The 18,474-nt window shown below is 34.9% G+C and overlaps 1 protein-coding gene across 3 annotated transcripts in view; it reads left to right on the top strand.

Moving 5' to 3' along the window:
• Positions 1-18,474, top strand: part of CCDC14 (coiled-coil domain containing 14) — a 50,316-nt gene that overhangs the window by 16,507 nt on the left and 15,335 nt on the right. For 2 of the 3 annotated variants that reach the window (XM_042956088.1, XM_042956089.1), the window contains 5 exons: positions 1,216-1,452; positions 1,563-1,657; positions 2,561-3,059; positions 5,230-5,371; positions 17,255-17,337. In XM_042956088.1, the coding sequence (XP_042812022.1) occupies positions 1,216-1,452; positions 1,563-1,657; positions 2,561-3,059; positions 5,230-5,371; positions 17,255-17,337 (1,056 nt within the window). The remainder of the gene's footprint in view (positions 1-1,215; positions 1,453-1,562; positions 1,658-2,560; positions 3,060-5,229; positions 5,372-17,254; positions 17,338-18,474) is intronic. The other variant, XM_042956090.1, reaches the window with a different exon arrangement.

Genomic DNA, 18,474 nt, shown 5'->3' with positions numbered 1-18,474 from the left:
GTACAGATCTTTTGGTAACCATGAACACTCACACCTGGGAATACATTTGCTGTATCTAGAATATATATTTAGCTACTACCAAAATCTAGATATTTTCTGAATTTATTTTCCACCCTGATAACCAATGATCTACCAAGAACACTCTCATTTCTGTTAATAATCTTATAGAAAAAGTTTGTGAAGGGGATCTCATTAGGGAAATAGATCTTGATACTTTTCTCTCTAGATCTCTAGAGTAGTGCTATGTAGAAAACATTGCTTTTCATGTATTAGTTTATTAATTCCAGGTTTCTCCCTTGTACTACTTTGTAGGTAGACTAATAATGAGACTCTATGGGGGCAAATAATGAAGCACAAGATACAGCCCTGCCTAAAGAAGCTTACAGTTTAGTCAGATAGACAAGAGAATGAAAGATAAGCAATATAGTGTAATGTGCAGGTGACATATAACTCATATAGACACTATGTGCTCTGGGATGGTGAAGAGCGGTCATTGGAGTAGAATGATTGGAAAAGGCTTCATGGAAGAGGGAAGCCTTCAGATGAGCCTTGGTGCGTGGGTAGAATTGAGTTGGAAGAATGGTTCATCACAAGTAATGTTATAGGAAGGTGAGAGAAGCTTTTTGTGTGTCTAAATTGACTTGACTGGAATGAAAATTTGAGTTGGAAAAAGTTGGTGGGAAAAGTTGGTTGTGGTCAGGCTTTGGAAACTTTAAATGCCAGGTTAAGATTTTCTTTGAGGGCCCATTGTCTAGATTAAGTACACTTTTATTCTTGGTCTTGGAGCTCTGATTTTTTAAAAAAATGATCCAAGCATTCAAATTTTTACAGACTATTCTGTCTCTCCTATTCCGTTTTCCCCTGAGAGCATGAACTGGACAAGGAGCAAGGTGAAAGAGTTTTACTGGATTTTTAAAATAACACCCTTAAAGAGGGGTCTTATAATTGAAGGAGAGATTTCACAAATACCATTTAATAGAGACTTTAAAGATGTAGCATAGATAATTTTTGACTGGAGAGCTTACACAATTCATTAACTACTTTTAAAAGAGAATTTGAGGTGATTTTCTTTAGGGGGTGATAGTGGTAAAGCCCTTCTGTAAAGTATATGGTGAATTGAGCTATTTCTGAGAGTCTTTTTCTTCCCTTGTATTTTATGATAAAAGTTTTTGAAGAATCCTATTTCAAGAATTTTTTTTCCTTCTTCCACATTAGTATCTTCAGATAATAAGAAATATGTACCTAATGAAACTTCTGCTGGAAGTGAGAGAGACTCATCAGATATACCACAGAATTGGTCATTTCAAGATCATTATAGAATGTATTCACCGATAATATACCAAGCCCTCTGTGAGCATGTGCAGACCCAAATGTCACTGATGAATAACTTGGCTTCAAAGAACAACCCTGATGGAATTCCTGCTATACCCTACCATACCATGTCTGGTTCTGGTTAGTATGAATGATGTTTTAAAATGCATGAATATAAACTCTAATTAAGTTTCCTACTTTTTGTAAAAGCAGTATGAGATGTGATAACTTTTTCCCCTCTTACCTTTTAGAGTCTCAGGCAACTCCACATTCTAGTTATGGCTTACCAACCTCCACCCCAGTCCAGTTACTTCAGCCTCCATCCTGCCCTCCTATGGTTCATTCTGTGGGTACATTTTATACATTCTACAAATAATTATTTGCCTTTAGAAATTGTCACCTTGAGAGAGAAATTTGAATTTACTGATTGTAGTAATGCCCTAGGATGTAAATACTAATTATTCAAATTACTTTTTACTAGAAATATTTTACACATTCATTAAGGACAATGTGGGAGGGGGAGGGAAAGAGATCAGTAGAAAAAAGAAATCACCCATACCTACCACTTAAGCACAATTGCTGTTAACATATTGATAGAGCACTTTCTAATCACTTAATTCTCTGATTTTGTTTTCTGGTTTTTATTTAAGTTTACTTTCTTTTAAGAATATGGTCATAGTTAAATTTTATAAGTTTTATATACTACTTTTTTTATTTAGCATTTTACTGTGAACGTGTTTCTGTATTAATATATACCTTTTGTAAATTTTTAATAAGTGAATGAATACTCTAGTTAGTGGATATTCTGTGGTCTATGTAATTGCTCCCCTATGGTTAGACATTTAAGTAATAGCTTTTTACTACCATAACAGTTCTGTAAACATGTTTGTGCAAAAGCTTTTTGTATGTTTGAGCTTATTTTCTTGCAATGCAATTTCCCAAAGTGGAAGTTTGTTTCAGTCCCAAGGTGGACTGATTTTTGATGCCTTTAAACCATATGTGATATTTGTAAACAATTTATTGTAGTCATGGCTTTATAATGTTCCCATATTGCAGGGGGAACTAATTAATAAGCTTGAAAAAACTAGAATATTGTGCTGAGGGGAAATCTGGCTTCCTCACTGGTGATCTATAACTCCATTCTGCAGAAGTCATTTTCTAATATTTCTGGTTTGAGTTGATTATAGTTAATGCCTACAAGTCAGTGCTCACATTTTTGAAGGCTTACCTTGTTTTTTTCTGTCTTTAGGAAGTTCAGACTGATGGTGACAACCAGTTTGCATCACAAGGTAAAACTGCTTCTATGAACTGTACAAATGTTCTACAGAATTCCTTCAGTACTGGTCTTGGAGTTCCACGCAGCCTGCCCAAAAGTGACAGGCCACCTCTTCCACCATTCCAGCAGCTGGGTCTTGTCAGTGGGATTCTGCCACAACACGAAGTTCCTAAGGAACCAGACCTACTAAAATGTTTTCAAACATATATGAATCTATTGCATTCTCGTCAGCACAGTCAGACACACCAAAGCCCCACTCTGTTTCCACCAGCTTTCCTGTCCAGTAATGAAGATAGATGTGCCAAAGAACACATTGGAGAAGTCCCAAGTGAAAGAAAGGATTTAAACATACACGTGCAAGATTCAAGAATAAAGGATGTGCAGAAAGCAAAAAATGTGAACCAGAGTGCTGAAAAAGTCAGAACTATAAAGTATTTGTTGGGAGAGCTCAAGGCCCTGGTAGCAGAGCAAGGTATATGAGCACTTTTAAAATGAATTTCTGTGGTGGTAATGCTAAATAGCAGTATCATATTATTTAGTCACCATTTAAATTTAGAAAAATCAACAGAGTTTGTGATATTTTCCATAGGAATATGTCTTGAGCTAATAAGGAAGTGAGTTCTGCCTATTTTATTGTTTAGATTTTGATCCCTCATGTTTCCTATGGGTTTGAAATGTACAAGAAAGAATCAAAACAGTCTTTTACTTGCAAGCATGTATTCATTCTACTTGATTCTGAAGGACCTTGGAAAGATTCAATCAAAGAGAATTTATAGCCATAAACTTTTAGGGGTTAGAAGACCCCTAAAGATGATTAACTCCCTAGCATAGACTGGTAATTTTTCCTATTTTAAAAAGATGCAGAGATTTTCTTCCTATAATTTCTTTAATAACCAACTGTTGCAAAGGTTTAACAAATCTGACTCGGAGGAGTAATCCAAACTTTTTAATGCCCTTTTCAATTTACTTGTGGGTTTTTTAATTAAATCAAGACAAATGTCTCAGATGGAATTATGAGATTTTTGAGCCAAGTTGTATTCATTTGTTTTCATTGTGTGTATATGCTAAATAATGGCTTTCACTTGGAGTGAGTTACAGTTTTGGCATCTTAGAAAACACAGTAATTGATTGTGGAAGCACTGACTGAATACCTAATATTTTCAGACAAAAAGAAATTCCAAATCTTAAAATGTCTTATAGGAAGAACATAGCACTATTAATTTGAAGGCTCAATATATTAAAATCTCTGTGTTTTCAGACTTTCAATTTATCACTATTCTCTTGACCAAATACTGAATCATGATAACAGTAATAATAAGAGTAATAATGTTAGGTATCATTTATTGGATACTTACATGTGCCTGGCACTGTGCTATTTTATATGCATTATCTCATTTAATCCTCACAGCAATCCTATGAGGTATTGTTGTTATCTCCAGGTAACTATGGAGAAGAAATCTAGGCTCAAGAGTTAAGAAGTTTGACTAAAACTCTATTGCTAGAAAATGGCAGAGCTCAGGTCTCTGCCTCTAATGCTTATGATCAAAACCATTCTACAAAGGATTGGTAGGGAACTTCTCAGTAAGTGTTTACTATGTCCTCAGATGTTTACTATGTACATATACTTTACATTAGGGGGCTAAAATACCCGTGGGATTGGGGCGCCTGGGTGGCTCAGTGGTTAAGTGTCCGACTTCAGCTCAGGTCATGATCTCACAGTTTGTTGAGTTCAAGCCCCAAGTTGGGCCCTGTGCTGACAGCTCAGATCTTGGAACCTGCTGCGGATTCTGGGTCTCCCTCTTGCTGCCTCTCCTCCACTCACGCTCTGTCTCTCTCTGTCTCTCAAGAATAAATAATAAAACATTAAAACACCCGTGGGATTGAGTCACATTTTATAATTTAAAATATACTTTCTACTTCTTTAGGGTATAAAAGAGTTAATATTATAATTATTAAATGTTTTCGGTCGACAGAAAATTTGAATGGAAATGAAGGGGCAAATATAAAATGACAAAAGATCTAAAATCCACCTACCTGTCTGCCACCTCTAAAACCATGCACTCTCCACAATTAATAGCAGAAATGGTACTGCTTTTGATGCAACACCAAATAAGGTGTGACTGGTTGTTTTAAATCTACTTCATAATATTAAATACTAAAACCTTATCAGAGAAGATCCTCCCTCAATATTTTGCCAAATTGAATCACCTAAAGAGAATTATTTGCTTATGCCAGAATCAAAGGTTGTGTTGTAAACGTTAATACTGTAATCAATTCTAGGAATCCCTTCAGCAATGATAAGGAATCCAGTAGTCCTTTGGGAATATGAATATGAACTGGGAGACATAGTTATCTTCTTACTAGACTCTAACTGGAAAAAAAACCAAAACACTAATAATCCTGTGATTGAAGATTAATCTTTAGTTTACTGAATTTTTTTAGAATTCTTTTGAGTAAGCAAATTCAGGCAGCAGAAAAGAGGAAAATAAAATTTATATATCAAATTTATAAGTAATCAAGTTGTTTGTTTATAGCAAGTATGTACATATCTGGGAAATTTTCTTTTTTAGTAATATACATAAATAATCTTATCCAAAAGCAATTAATGGTATTGTTTTTATTATTTCTTTGCCCGTACATAGAGGATTCAGAAATTCAGAGATTGATTACAGAATTGGAGATGTGTATATCTCTGCTTCCAGCAATAAGTGGAAACACAAATATTCAAGTTGAAATAGCACTGGCTATGCAACCACTAAGAAGTGAAAATGCCCAGTTACGCAGGTAAGCATTGTTCTTTGCATATTTTTGTCATTTGCAGAGATGTCCCATGGCCAGAACAAAGGTGTGAAATGAGATATCTAGGACTCTGTGTGAAAAATAGATTTAGTATTTTATTGTGTTTCTACTTTTACCTCTCCATTTCTAAACATTGCCAGCATTCTCTAACTTCTCTTCTGTTGCTTCTGCTCACTGGTACGTCTTTCCTCCCACCTCCTTTACCTCCATCATCACTTGGTCATAGGGTACAGAGGAAAAATGAAGTTCCTCAAGGTATTTGTCAGGCTAGTCTAGGCTCTGCTGCAATATGAAACTTAAGAATCTCAGTGGTATAGCACGGTGAAAGTTTCTTTCTCCCTCATGCCGAGACCAGCATGGGCCGTCATCCTAGGACGCAGGATTTAGATTTCCTCTATCTTCTGAGGCCACTGTCTCATGAGATAATGTTTTTCAGGGAAAAGAGAACATGGATCTGGCACACCGTCTCTGTACCTCCCAGCCCAGAAGTGACAGTCTCACTTCCACTTCTATTTTGTGGGCTAAAATGGGGCAATGACACATATGGTCGTGCCTAATGTAAAGGTCTGGGACATAACATTTTCCCATACTGCCCGTGCACCCCGGAAGGAAAGGAGAACCTGATCGGGGTGAGCACCAGTAGCTCCACCACACTCAGTCACAGAAAAAACTCAGTTAAATTCTTAGATATTTTGTCTTTTGGCTATCATAACTTATGTTGGAAACCATTTACATATTATTAGCAATATCCTAACTTTGCGTGTTTCAGCGATGACCACCAAGGCCACTACTCCAGGGTTTATACTTTGCAGAGAATTAGAATCCATTTTCAGTGCTTCTGCAGCACTGCAGTGTGAGTGCGTCCTGAGAAGGTATTAAGAGTTGTATGAGCTGTAGACATTGTATTGGGTAGGACCTGCAAGGACCTGCACAAACATTTTTAAGAAATCAGAAAGCAGTAAAATAGGACTCCTAGTTGGGAGAGCAGCTTAAATTTATAGATCTGGAGCCTGCAAAGGCATAACACCTAGTGAGATTTGCTTGCTTAGGATTATTTCTCTAATGGTCATTAGTCTCTAAGATACTATGATATAAGATGAGGTTGCTGGTTTTAAATTTTAATAATAACGTCTTCAGTTCTGACCTAGGCGATAGCATTAATTTTTCAAAATAAAAAACAAGTATGAATAATAGTAATGGTAATAGCCAGGAGTACTACTAACATTTATTGAATGTTTCTGATGTGCCAGGTTATGTCCTTTATATATGTCATCTCTTTAAATTCTCAGAATGGCTCTGTTGTGTTATTCTCATTTACACATGAGGAAACCAATGCACAGAGAGGTTATATAACTTATCCAATGTCATGTATATAAGAAGATTCAAACCAGGCAGTTTGCTTTTAGAGGCCAAATTATCTTAATTTGTACACTTCTGCATTGCTTTTGCTAGGAAGTAGAATCTAACTTACTTATACTTCAGTACTTCAATATTTAAGTGTATTTTGTGGAACAAAACTGTACTGTAAGCTGTTTGAAAGAAATATGTTTTTAAAGGTATGACTGTCAAGTAATTTTTTTTTCTTAAATAAACATACCAGAACTTAGTCTCAGACTATTGTCTGTTTTAACATGTGCCGATGGGAAGTATCAGGAGTTCTTATTTATTTTCCTTCTTTAGAACATTTTAGAATTGTTTTAGGAGCTAATTTACAAGCCACTCAGGAAAATGAGACATACTACTTTATTGGTCATTGCTTGTGTTTAATTTTTTAAAAAGGTATTAGTTTGATGTTCAACCACTTTCTTCAGACATGGCACCAGATCTTTTTGGTTCTGTGTCCTTAGAGGACAAAGATTATATAGCATACTATTCCCACTGTTTACTTGACCTTCTAAAAATGAAATTATTGAAAAATAAAGAATTTGTCTGTTTGTCTTTTTAGTGGAATGAGGTTTCCAGCAGAGGTATAGGAAGTTTTGTGCCTCTTTGGTAACTTTATTTGGAAAGAGTCATCTGTAATTGCCATTATACATAGGTTTATTAAAAAGTGTTTTTCAGCATTTTCAATCAAAAACATTTTTTTTTCTGTCTGGACATTTAGAAACTACATGTTTCTATTTAGCCAGAAAAGTGATCTTTCAGGACTTCTCTTGGAGTTTATTGCCATCTTGTGGCTTAAAAAAAATAGCCAGGTGCAATGATTCTATGGTATTTGGGCATGGCAATTTGGGCTGCACAATTTTTATTTGGAACTTCTGATAAAATGCTCAACATTTAGCCTTCCTCGTCCCTTCCCATGAAATATCTATAGTGCCCAATTCATTGTGACCCCCAAAAGCCCTGGCACATTCCCAGATTTCCTGCATGAGGTTTTGCAGGGTTACTACTTCCAGTTAAGAACCATTGAGCTCTAGCTCATTGAGTTCCTTAATATTTATAGGGTAGGTTAGAATTCATGACCACTTCCTGACTTTAGACTCAAGTCTGAGACCACTATGTACTCACAATAGAACAACAACAACAACAAAAATGAAACAGAAGTGAGTGGGAGGAAACATGGGTGGCATTTGGTCTTTGGGCTTAGTCATTTGACAGATGGTACATAATTCTCTCAGATGGAAGCCACTGGAGGAAGAATATATTGTTTATTTGTTTATTCATGTTATTTTTGAGTTTGAAGATAGGGAAAAGCCTGTGAGTTAAGATTTAGATATGCAGAGTTTGTCATTTAGACCATCTGGAGATCTATACGGTAATAAGTAGAGCACAGGAACAAGATCCAGGATAGAAATGCAGACTTGGGAGTTACTCCCTGAACACATTTTTGTTGAGTTATAGATTTGGCACTGTTGTAGGCACTGGAGAAAACGGTGATTAAGAACAAGTGATTTGTTAAAAAAAAATGAACAAAAAAACCCTAAGTGATTTGTGAAGTGATGTGACCTAGGATGGAGCTAGAGTGATGCTAAGCAAAATTAGTCAGGGAAAGACAGATACAATATAATTTCACCCACATAGAATTTGAGAAACATAACAGATAACATAAGGGAAGGGAAAGAAAAATAAGATAAAAACACAGAGGGAGGCAAACCATGAGACTCTTAAATACAAAGAACAAACTGAAGGTTGCTGCAGGGGAAGTGATTGGGGGAATGGGCTAAATGCGTGATGGGCTTAAGGAGGCCACTCCTTGGGATGAGCACTGGGTGTTACATTGTAAGTGATGAATCACTGGGTTCAACTCCTGAAACTTATACTACACTGTATGTTAACTAACTTAAATTTAAATAGATTAATTAAAAAAAAAAAAGAACAAGTGATTTGTTATCAGCGTGTAAGTGGTAAATTCATCAGGAAGGTATAGAGTACGAACGTAGGCAAGGGTGAACTGGTGGGAATAACAGCTTTTTAGGGAAAGGACACAGGAGGAGGAGACTGTGAGAGAAACCCAAGAAGGAGCAAGTCAGGATATGGCAGGAAAGCTGGGAGAGGGATGTCACAAAAGCCATGGGAAGGAAGACTTTATAGGAAAGATCTTTGCATAGCATTCAGACTAAACAGACTGACAAAAGAGATAAAAGAGGGTCGAGAATAAACATCACCAGATGAAGTGCTCAAAGAAAACCCAAGAAAACCTGAAACAGTATTCCATAGTTTTAAGGAAATTAAGGATAATAGAATCCTTCTTAAAGGCAGGAAAAGAGAGAATGTTTAAAGGAGAAAAGACAGGAAAAGGAGAAGAAAAGTGAATTAGATGAGGTCAGGAAAATGAAGCAAAAAATCTCACAAAAATGAAAACAAAATAAACAAATATGAAGTCAGGGACCTTATATTCCATTAGGATATTTTTTATATTCCATTAGAACCTAAGTAATATGAACGCTCATTTTTGTTGTTTTTTTAGGTTTTGCTCTTTTCCCCCCAAATCTTTTGGTTTCAATTACTACTAAATTCATAGTTCAGTGGCTCCAACCAGCCTTCACTTATTCTTCTTCCCAAACCCTTTTTCAAAAAAAGTATTGATATATACATATATATATATATATATATATATATATATATATAAATATAATTGACATATACCTATATATATAATTGATATATATATGATTTTGTGGTAAGCAAACATATATATAATTTTGTGGTAAAATATATATGACATATTTGTCTTTTTAACCATTTTGTAAGTATACATTTCAGGGTCATTAAATACATTCACAATGCTGTGTTCCCACAACCACTATCTGTTTCCCCCAATTTTTTTCATCCCCAACATAAACTTTGTACCCATTAAACAGTAATTGCCTTTCTTCCTTCCCCTTAGCCTCTGGTAATGTCTGTTCTCTTTTCCATGTGAATTTGAGAAGGCTGAATGTTTGTCCCTTTTATTTGCTGCTGTATTTCTAGTGCTGAGAATTGTGCCTAACACTCTGATAAATGTTTGTTAAATGACTGAAGGCATGGTGGATAAGCTTGAAGAAACAAAACAAAATAGAGAATAATTAAAAATTATTGTAAAGAAGATACATATGGAAGAGAAACAAAGAATGCAAAATTTGGCATAATTAGCGTTCCTGATAAAGAAAACAGAACAAATGGATTAAAGATAAAAGATATGTAAGGGTGACTGGATGGCTCAGTCGGTTGAGCGTCCGACTTTGGCTCAGGTCATGATCTCACAATCCGTGAGTTCGGGCCCCGCGTCAGGCTCTGTGCTGACAGCTCAGAACCTGGAACCTGTTTCAAATTCTGGGTCTCCCTTTCTCTTTGCCCCTCCCCCACTCATGCTCTGTCTCTGTCTCTCTCTCTCTCTGTCAAAAATAAATAAACATTTGGGGCGCCTGGGTGGCGCAGTCGGTTAAGCGTCCGACTTCAGCCAGGTCACGATCTCGCGGTCCGTGAGTTCGAGCCCCGCGTCAGGCTCTGGGCTGATGGCTCGGAGCCTGGAGCCTGTTTCCGATTCTGTGTCTCCCTCTCTCTCTGCCCCTCCCCCGTTCATGCTCTGTCTCTCTCTGTCCCAAAAATAAATAAAAAACGTTGAAAAAAAAATTAAAAAAAAAAAAAAAATAAACATTTATAAAAAAAAATTTTTTTAAAGATAAGTAAATAATGGGAAATTTAGTAATCTAAAGATCTGTGTCAGAGGATCAGCAGGGCATTCAGGATCCCAGGAAAACTATTATAATGATCCACACCAACACATAAGCTAATAAAGTCACTATATCATAAGGATAAAATAAAATTAACTTTTATAGACACTCAAAATAAAAGCAAATATATAAAAAGAAAAATATCAGGCTGGCCTCAGCCTTTTCATAGGAATATTCATTGCCTGAAGATCTTAGAACATTATTTACAAAGAGCTAAGGGAAAGTAAGGATGCCTCAAGAATCCCATATGTGACCCAGCAGTCCTTTCCATGTAAAGTCAGCAGTCATAATCTCAGGAGTGCAAGAACTTAGAAAATACGGCACTCTTGGACTCCTTTAAAACGAACAAAAAAATCATTGAATGGCAAATTCCAGTCAACCAAGAAATGAATTCAAATAAAGGAGTGGATTAGAGATGAACATTGAATCTATACATAGAACTAAGACAACTATGAGAATTAAGGTTACAGAGTAGAATGTGTTAGTAATCTTCACAATATAGATTCAAAATTAATGTTTTTATATCCTATTTCCTTTATTTAAAGTTATCTAGGAATAATATTTCATGAGGTAGAGAAATATTTGTCTAAAGTTCATTAGTTCTAATTTTACTTGTTACTTTTTCCTTCAGATAAAATCATGTAATCCTAAATTCAATACATAATATTTTAAAATAGTATTTTTTTAATGTTTATTTATTTTTGAGAGAGAAGAGAGACAGAGTGCAAGTAGGAGAGGGACAGAGAGAGAGAGGGAGACACAGAATCTGAAGCAGGCTCCAGACTCTGAGCTGTCAACACAGAGCCCGTCGCGGGGCTTGAACTCACAAACCGTGAGATCCTGACCTGGACGGAAGTCGGCCACTTAACTGACTGAGCCACCCAGGCACCTATAAAATAGTATTTGTAATATTATCCTATTATTTAAAAATTCTGTTTGGCTAATTTTTTCCTCTTTCTATAGGCTTAAAAAATATCTAAATGATATCCAACAAGTAGTGATTATTATTTCTGCTTAGAATTGTGCTAGAGGTTCTAACTAGTAAAATAAGGCAAAAAAAGGAAATAAAAGTCTTTTATTTATTTAATTTTTTAAATGTTTTTGTAATGTTTATTTTTGAGAGAGAGAGACAAAGCATGAGTGGGGGAGGGGCAGAGAGAGATGGAAACACAGAATTGGAAGTAGACTCCAGGATCTGAGCTGTCCACAACAGAGTCCCATGCGAGGCTCAAACTCATGAGCTGTGATATCCTGACCTGACTTAAGGATCCTCAAGTCCAACATTTACCCAACTGGGCCACCCAGGTGCCCCTATAAAAGCCTTTTAAAGTACAGGCTGTATTATTCACAGGTGACATGATAGTCTTTGTAGAAAATACTACAGAACCTACAAAAAAGCAACTAAAATTAATAAATGGGTCTAGCAAGGTTGTAGGATATGAGATCAATATACCGTAGGCAATTATATTTCTATATACTGGCAATGAACAATTTGAAATGAAATTTAAAAACAATACTTTTAAGAGTATTGTCAAAAAATATGATCAATTTAGGGGTAAGTTTGATTAAAAACGTGTGAGACCTGTATACTGAACATTATAAAACATTGCTGAGAGAAATTAAAGAAGACCTATATAAGTGAGAAATAAACCAGATGCATAGATTAAAAGACTTATTATTGTTAAGATGTTAGTTCTCCCCAAATTGATCTATAGATTCTATGTAATTGTGGTCAAAATCCCAAGAGGTTTTTCTGTAGAAAGGTGATTCGAAAATTTATATGGAAATTCAAAGAATCTAAAATAACCAAACCAAAGCAACTTAAGGAAAGGAGAATAAAATTGGTACTATACTATTTCAAGACATAAAGTTATAGTAACAGAATGGAGTCCAGAAATAAACTCACACACAAAGGTAACCAATTCTTGACAAAGATGCCAGGGAAATTCAATGGGGAAAGAAAGAATAACCTTTTCAATAAACAGTGCTGGAACAATTGGAGAGCCATATACAAAACAAAAACAAAAACAAAAAAAGGAAAGAAAAAAAAACCTCTTCAAACTTTACCTTACACCACATATAAAAATTAACTTGAAATAAATCACGTCTAAATGTATAACTAAAATATACAGAACTTATAGAAAAGATAAAAAAAATCTTAGTCATTCTGGGTTAGAAAAGATTTCTTAAATATAACGAAAAATATAAGTAGAAAAAATTTATAAGTTGGACTTCATCAAAATATAAAATTTGCTCTTCAAAAGACACTATTACTAAAAGTGAAGAGGCAAACAACAGAGAATACTTGCAATACATTTAATGAAGGACTTATACATATAGGACATATGAAGAACTGTTACAACTCAAAAAGCTGGCAAAGTATTATAATGGACACTACATCAAAGAAGATAGATGGATATCAAATAAGCATATGAAAGTATCTCATCATTAATCATTAGGAAAACGCAAACTAAAACCATGATGAGATAACACTACATATCCATTAGAATGGCTAAAAATTCAAAAGACTATACCAGATGTGAGTAAGGATGTGGAGGAACTGGCACTTGCATAATTTACTGGTGGGAATATAAAATGGTACAAATACTTTGGAAAATAGTTTGGTAGTTTCTTAGAAATTAAACATAAACCATATGATCCAGTCATTTTGTTCTTAGGTATGTATTCAGAGAAGTAAAAGCATATGTCCACATAAACGCTTACTTGTGAATGTCCATAAGGAAACAAGCTAAATGTCTGTTAGCAGGTGAATGGATAAACAGATGGTGGTAAGTTCACACAATAGAATACCATTCAGTAGTGGAAAGGAAAGAACTATTGATATGTGCAACAGCATGGATGAGTCTCAAAATCATTATGCTGAATGAAAGAAGGTGGGATAAGTATGTATCATATGATTCCATTTACAATATAATTGTAGGGGTGCCTGGGTGGCTTAGTTGGTTAAGCATCCAACTCGATGTCAGTTCAGGTCATGATCTCACAGTCATGGAATCGAGCCCCACATGGGGCTCCATGCTGGGCATGGAGCCTGCTTGAGATCCTCTCTCTCCCTGTTTCTCTGTTCCTCCCCTGCTCATGCTCTTTCTCTCTCTCTCAAAAAAACAAAACAAAACAAAACAAAAACTAATATAATTGTATACTATATAAATATATAGTATAAAATTCCAGAAAATGCAAACTAATTTATAAATTAGTGGTTGTTTGGGAAGGGGATATTATGAAATGGAGCATGTGGAAATTTTGGGGTGTGATGAATATAGTAATTGTGGTGATGGTTCCACCACATCATATGTTAAAAACTAATCAAATTATATACTTCAAATATGTGCAGTTTAATATGTTTTATTTTAATAAAGCTATATTTAAAAACAATAAGTACACTGAAAAAAGAAATATTTGCCTAAATGTCAGCAGTTCTTTTCCTTTGTTTAAATCAAGTATATGAAAATATAATACATAATATTTGCTAAAAACATGTGCAACTATTTAAAAAGATTTTTTGTCATATCATTTTTTATAGAATAGTCATGTTTTATTTTTTTTAATGTTTGTTTATTTTTGAGAGAGACAGAGTGTGAGTGGGGGAGGGGAGGAGAGAGATGGAGACAGAATCCGAAACAGGCTCCAGGCTCTGAGCTGTTAGCACAGAGCCCGATGTAGGGCTTGACCTCACGAACTGTGAGATCATGACCTGAGCTGAAGTCGGACACCCAACCGAGTGAGCCACTCCAGGTGCCCCTAGATCAATTATGTTTTAAAAGTCTGGCTTTGAAAACTGGGAATGAGAGGGAAGGAGAATAGGTAACTGTACAGTTGGGTTGGAGGGAATATCTTCTTAAATATGGGGGCTGTTTTGTTAATCTTCTCAGCTGAGGCACATGAGCCAGTAAAGAGTGAGAAGCTGTAGGTGCAGAAGAGAAAAGGCGTGGAATAGGAGCAGAGTCCTTTAAGGTAGAGGAAGAAATGGGATCGAGGAAGTTGATGAGGTTCCCCTTCTCTAAGACTAGAAGAAAGAGGTGAGGATTAGTGTATATATATGGATACATTTGTACCCTGGGCAGAAGGATAACAGTTTGTCCCCAAGCCATATTATTTTTAGTGAAAACAGGAAAGTATCCTACTGAGAGTTGGAGGATAGGAATGACAGGCTTACAGTGAGGGATGAGAGTTTAGGCTGGTCATATAAGGGAAGAAGAGAAGAAATTGACCATGGATGTACAAAAAGATTGTCAAGCAAAGCTTCTGTCACATACTTGATGTGTAAGAGGACCTCAGTACCTTCTGTTTTCCTAGAAAATACCAAAAGCAGCATTCTAGTTGGAGTTGCAGATTGCCAGTCTCTGTTGCCTTTTCTAGATTCTCACTCTTTATTATAAAGGGGAAATTTCAGAAAAGTAGAATTGTACTGAAACAAACATGGGATTGTATAATACTGTTGTACTTCTGTAGCTTGCTTTTTTTCATTTTATAATGTGTCTGGAAGATATTTCCATGTCAGTACATGTAGATATCTCTTTTTAAAAACAACACCTGTGTATTAGTATTTCTTATTATGGATGTACCATAATTTATGTGGCATTTTAAGTTATTTCTAACTTCTTGCTATTAAATATTGCTATTGTGAACATCTTTGTATATATCTAAAGATTGTAGATGCTTTTGCACATGTACTACCGTTGACCCTTGAGCAATGCAAGAGTTAGGGGTCCTTACACCCTACAAAGTAAAAAATCTGTGTGTAACTTTTGATTCCCCCAAAACTTAACTACTAATAGCCTACTATTGACCAGAAGCCTTATCAATAACATTGAATGTATTGTTGACTAACATATATTTTGTATGTTATATGTATTATGTACTATATTTTTGCAATAAAGTAAGCTAGAAAAAAGAAAATATTAAGAAAATCATAAGGAAGAGAAAATACATTAACAGTACTGCACTGTGTTTATCAAAAATCTGTGGATAAGTAGACCTGCACAGTTGAAACCCATGTTATTCAAGGCTCAATTATATTTCTAGGCTAGATAACTTAGAGTTAGAATTATTTTGTTAAAGATAATAAACATTTCACATTTCACATTAACATTTCACATTAAAGATAATACATTTTCACAGTATCACATTGGATACTGTCAAATTGCCGTTCAATTGGTTATATCAGTAGGCTCTCACCAGTCGAGAGAATTCATTTGCCTCACCAACAAATAATGTTATTTCTTTTCATTTTTGTCAATCCTGTGGCCATAAAATATCTCTTGTTTTAAATTTGCATTCCTTCATATTAGTGAAGCTGAGCATTTTTCATATGATTATAAGCCATTTCTATTTCTTATGTGAATTGCCCGTTTTTATTGCCTTTCTTACCGATTTGCAGGAGCTCTTTAAGTGTTATGGATCTTTTGTCTTTTATATATGTGGCAGGTATTGTCTTCCAGAATGTTAATTCTAGAACACGTTTTAAATTTTGATACAGTTAAATCTTTTATTCTTTTCCTTGATGGTTGCTGGGTTTCGAATCTTGCTTAGAAATGCCTTCCCCACCTCAAGATTATGTAGATTTCTACCTAAAGCTTGTATAGATGCTCTTGTTTGTTTGTATATTTTCTGTATACCTCTTTCATCTATCTGGAATTAATACATGCAAGTGATGTGAGGTAGAGCACTATCATTTTAGATTCAGTAACAAAAATAAATATTTTAGTACAGAATATGTTCAGGTAATTAATTTTGGAAGGATAATAGAGACAACTTTTTTTCAGCATTAACTTCCTAGAAGTAAACATTTTTGTAGTTCCTTTTGTATGTTCCAATTTGTGAGGGGACTACACATTGTGAAGTTCACTGTAGGGCAAAGTTGCTGCTTCCTAGCATTCTGTCTTTTAAAATAAGGCCATTACATTTTCCATCTAATAAAGAAAATTATTAGAAACATAGATTTGCATTTCCCAATTTTTTCAATGTATGACAGACCAAGCAAATACATGTCTGATAACAGTCAGTCCCTGTAGGTGTTCTAGTTCATAGTTAGATCTTTTAAAGAGTACATTGTTACTACAGTAATGAAAATACAGAGAAGGAAGACAGAACAAGAAAATAGCAAGAGGAGATAGGAAACGGAAAAAAAAAAAAAGACAAAGAAATCATTGAGAGAACAAAAAAAGGGAAAAAGAAGAATAAGAGAAATGTCAGCCTTTTTCTTGTGAGGGGAGAGTTTAATGTTGTCCCAGGCAATCTTTTCAAAAATATCACATTTAAAAAAAAAAAAAAAAAAAAAGCTCTATACATAGTAGCAGTGATGTGGTTTTGTTGTTTTGTTTATTTGGTTTTTGTCTTTTGTTCTGGGGATGAGATGGACTTCTGCTATCCTAAGTGGGTACCGTCTTTCATGCTCTTTTTTATTTTTTATTGTTTTAATCTTTTTTTTTCAACATCAGTGTACTCTTTAATCCCCACCCCCTGAGCGAAATAAGTCAGTCAGAGGAAGACAAATACCATATGATCTCACTCATGTGGAATTTAAGAAACAAATGAGCAAAGAGAGAAAAAGAGACAAATCAAAAAACAGACTCTCAATTACAGAGAAGAAACTGATGGTTAGGAGAGGGGAGGTGTTATCCTTTTTAACAGGCTGTTAGATGTACACTGTTAAATGAGTTTGGGAATCATGTTTATTTATTATTTCATTTAGGCAACTGAGAATTTTGAACCGACAACTTAGAGAACAAGAAAAAACTCAAAAGGCGCCTGGTTCTCTGGAATGCAACCTTGAATGTAGGTAAAAGAACTTTAAGAACTGATGATAAATTCTTTGTGGTTCTGGAAATACTGATAAAGAATTGAGCTTTCTTAATTATTTTGTCATAAGAGGACTTTCTTTTAATCTACATTTGAAAAAATAGGAATAATACCCTTATTAAAAATTAAAATAGCACAGAAACAAAAATAAAAGATCTGTGCTATTATGTCCCAATAATACACCCCTATTTCTTTTTTAAAAGGCTGTACTTCCTTTCACATGTCTTCTGTTCATATAGAATTAATGTGTTTCATAAATACTGAGTTCCTGCTGTATGCCAGGCACTAATAGAACTATATATGTATTTTATTTTTTCTTTTTTAAAAATGAGATTACACTCGTTATGCTCTTCTGTAGCTTGCATTTATTCACTTAACATGTAGGGAGCATTTTTCTTTTTTTTCCTTTCTTGTTCAGGTTTTTATTTAAATTCCAGTTTGTTAGTGTACAGTATATTGTTAGTTTCAGATATAGAATTTAGTGATTCATCACTTACATACAATACCCAGTGCCCTCCTGAATACCCATCACCAATTTAACCCATTCTCCCACCTGCCTCTCCTCCAGTAACCCTTAGTTTGTTCTCTATTGTTAAGAGTCTGTTTCCTGGTTTGCCTCCCTTTTTTTCCTATGTTCATCTGTTTTGTTTATTAAATTCCACATATGAGTGAAATCATATGGTATTTTCTTTCTCTGACTGATTTACTTTGTTTATCATTGATACTCTCTGGCTCCATCCACGTCATTGCAAATGCAAGACTTTATTCTTTTTTATGGCTGAGTAATATTCCATTGTGTATACATACACACACACCGCATCTTCTTTATCCATTCATCAGTAGATGGCCATTTGGGCTTTTTCCATAATTTGGCTGTTGTTGATAAGGCTGCTGTAAACAACAGAGTGCATGTATCTCTTTGAATCGGTATTTTTGTATCTTTTGGGTTAATACATAGTAGTGCAGTTGCTGGATCATAGGATAGTTTTATTTTATTTATTTATATTTTTTTTAATGTTTATTTTTATTTTTGAGAGAAAGACAGAGTGCAAGTGGGGGAAGGGCAAAGAAAGAGGGAGACACAGAATCAGAAGCAGGCTCCAGGCTCCGAAC

Source organism: Panthera leo, chromosome C2 (genome assembly GCF_018350215.1).
Source record: "Panthera leo isolate Ple1 chromosome C2, P.leo_Ple1_pat1.1, whole genome shotgun sequence".
Lineage (NCBI taxonomy): Eukaryota > Metazoa > Chordata > Mammalia > Carnivora > Felidae > Panthera > Panthera leo.
This window is presented reverse-complemented; position numbering and strand designations above follow the sequence as displayed.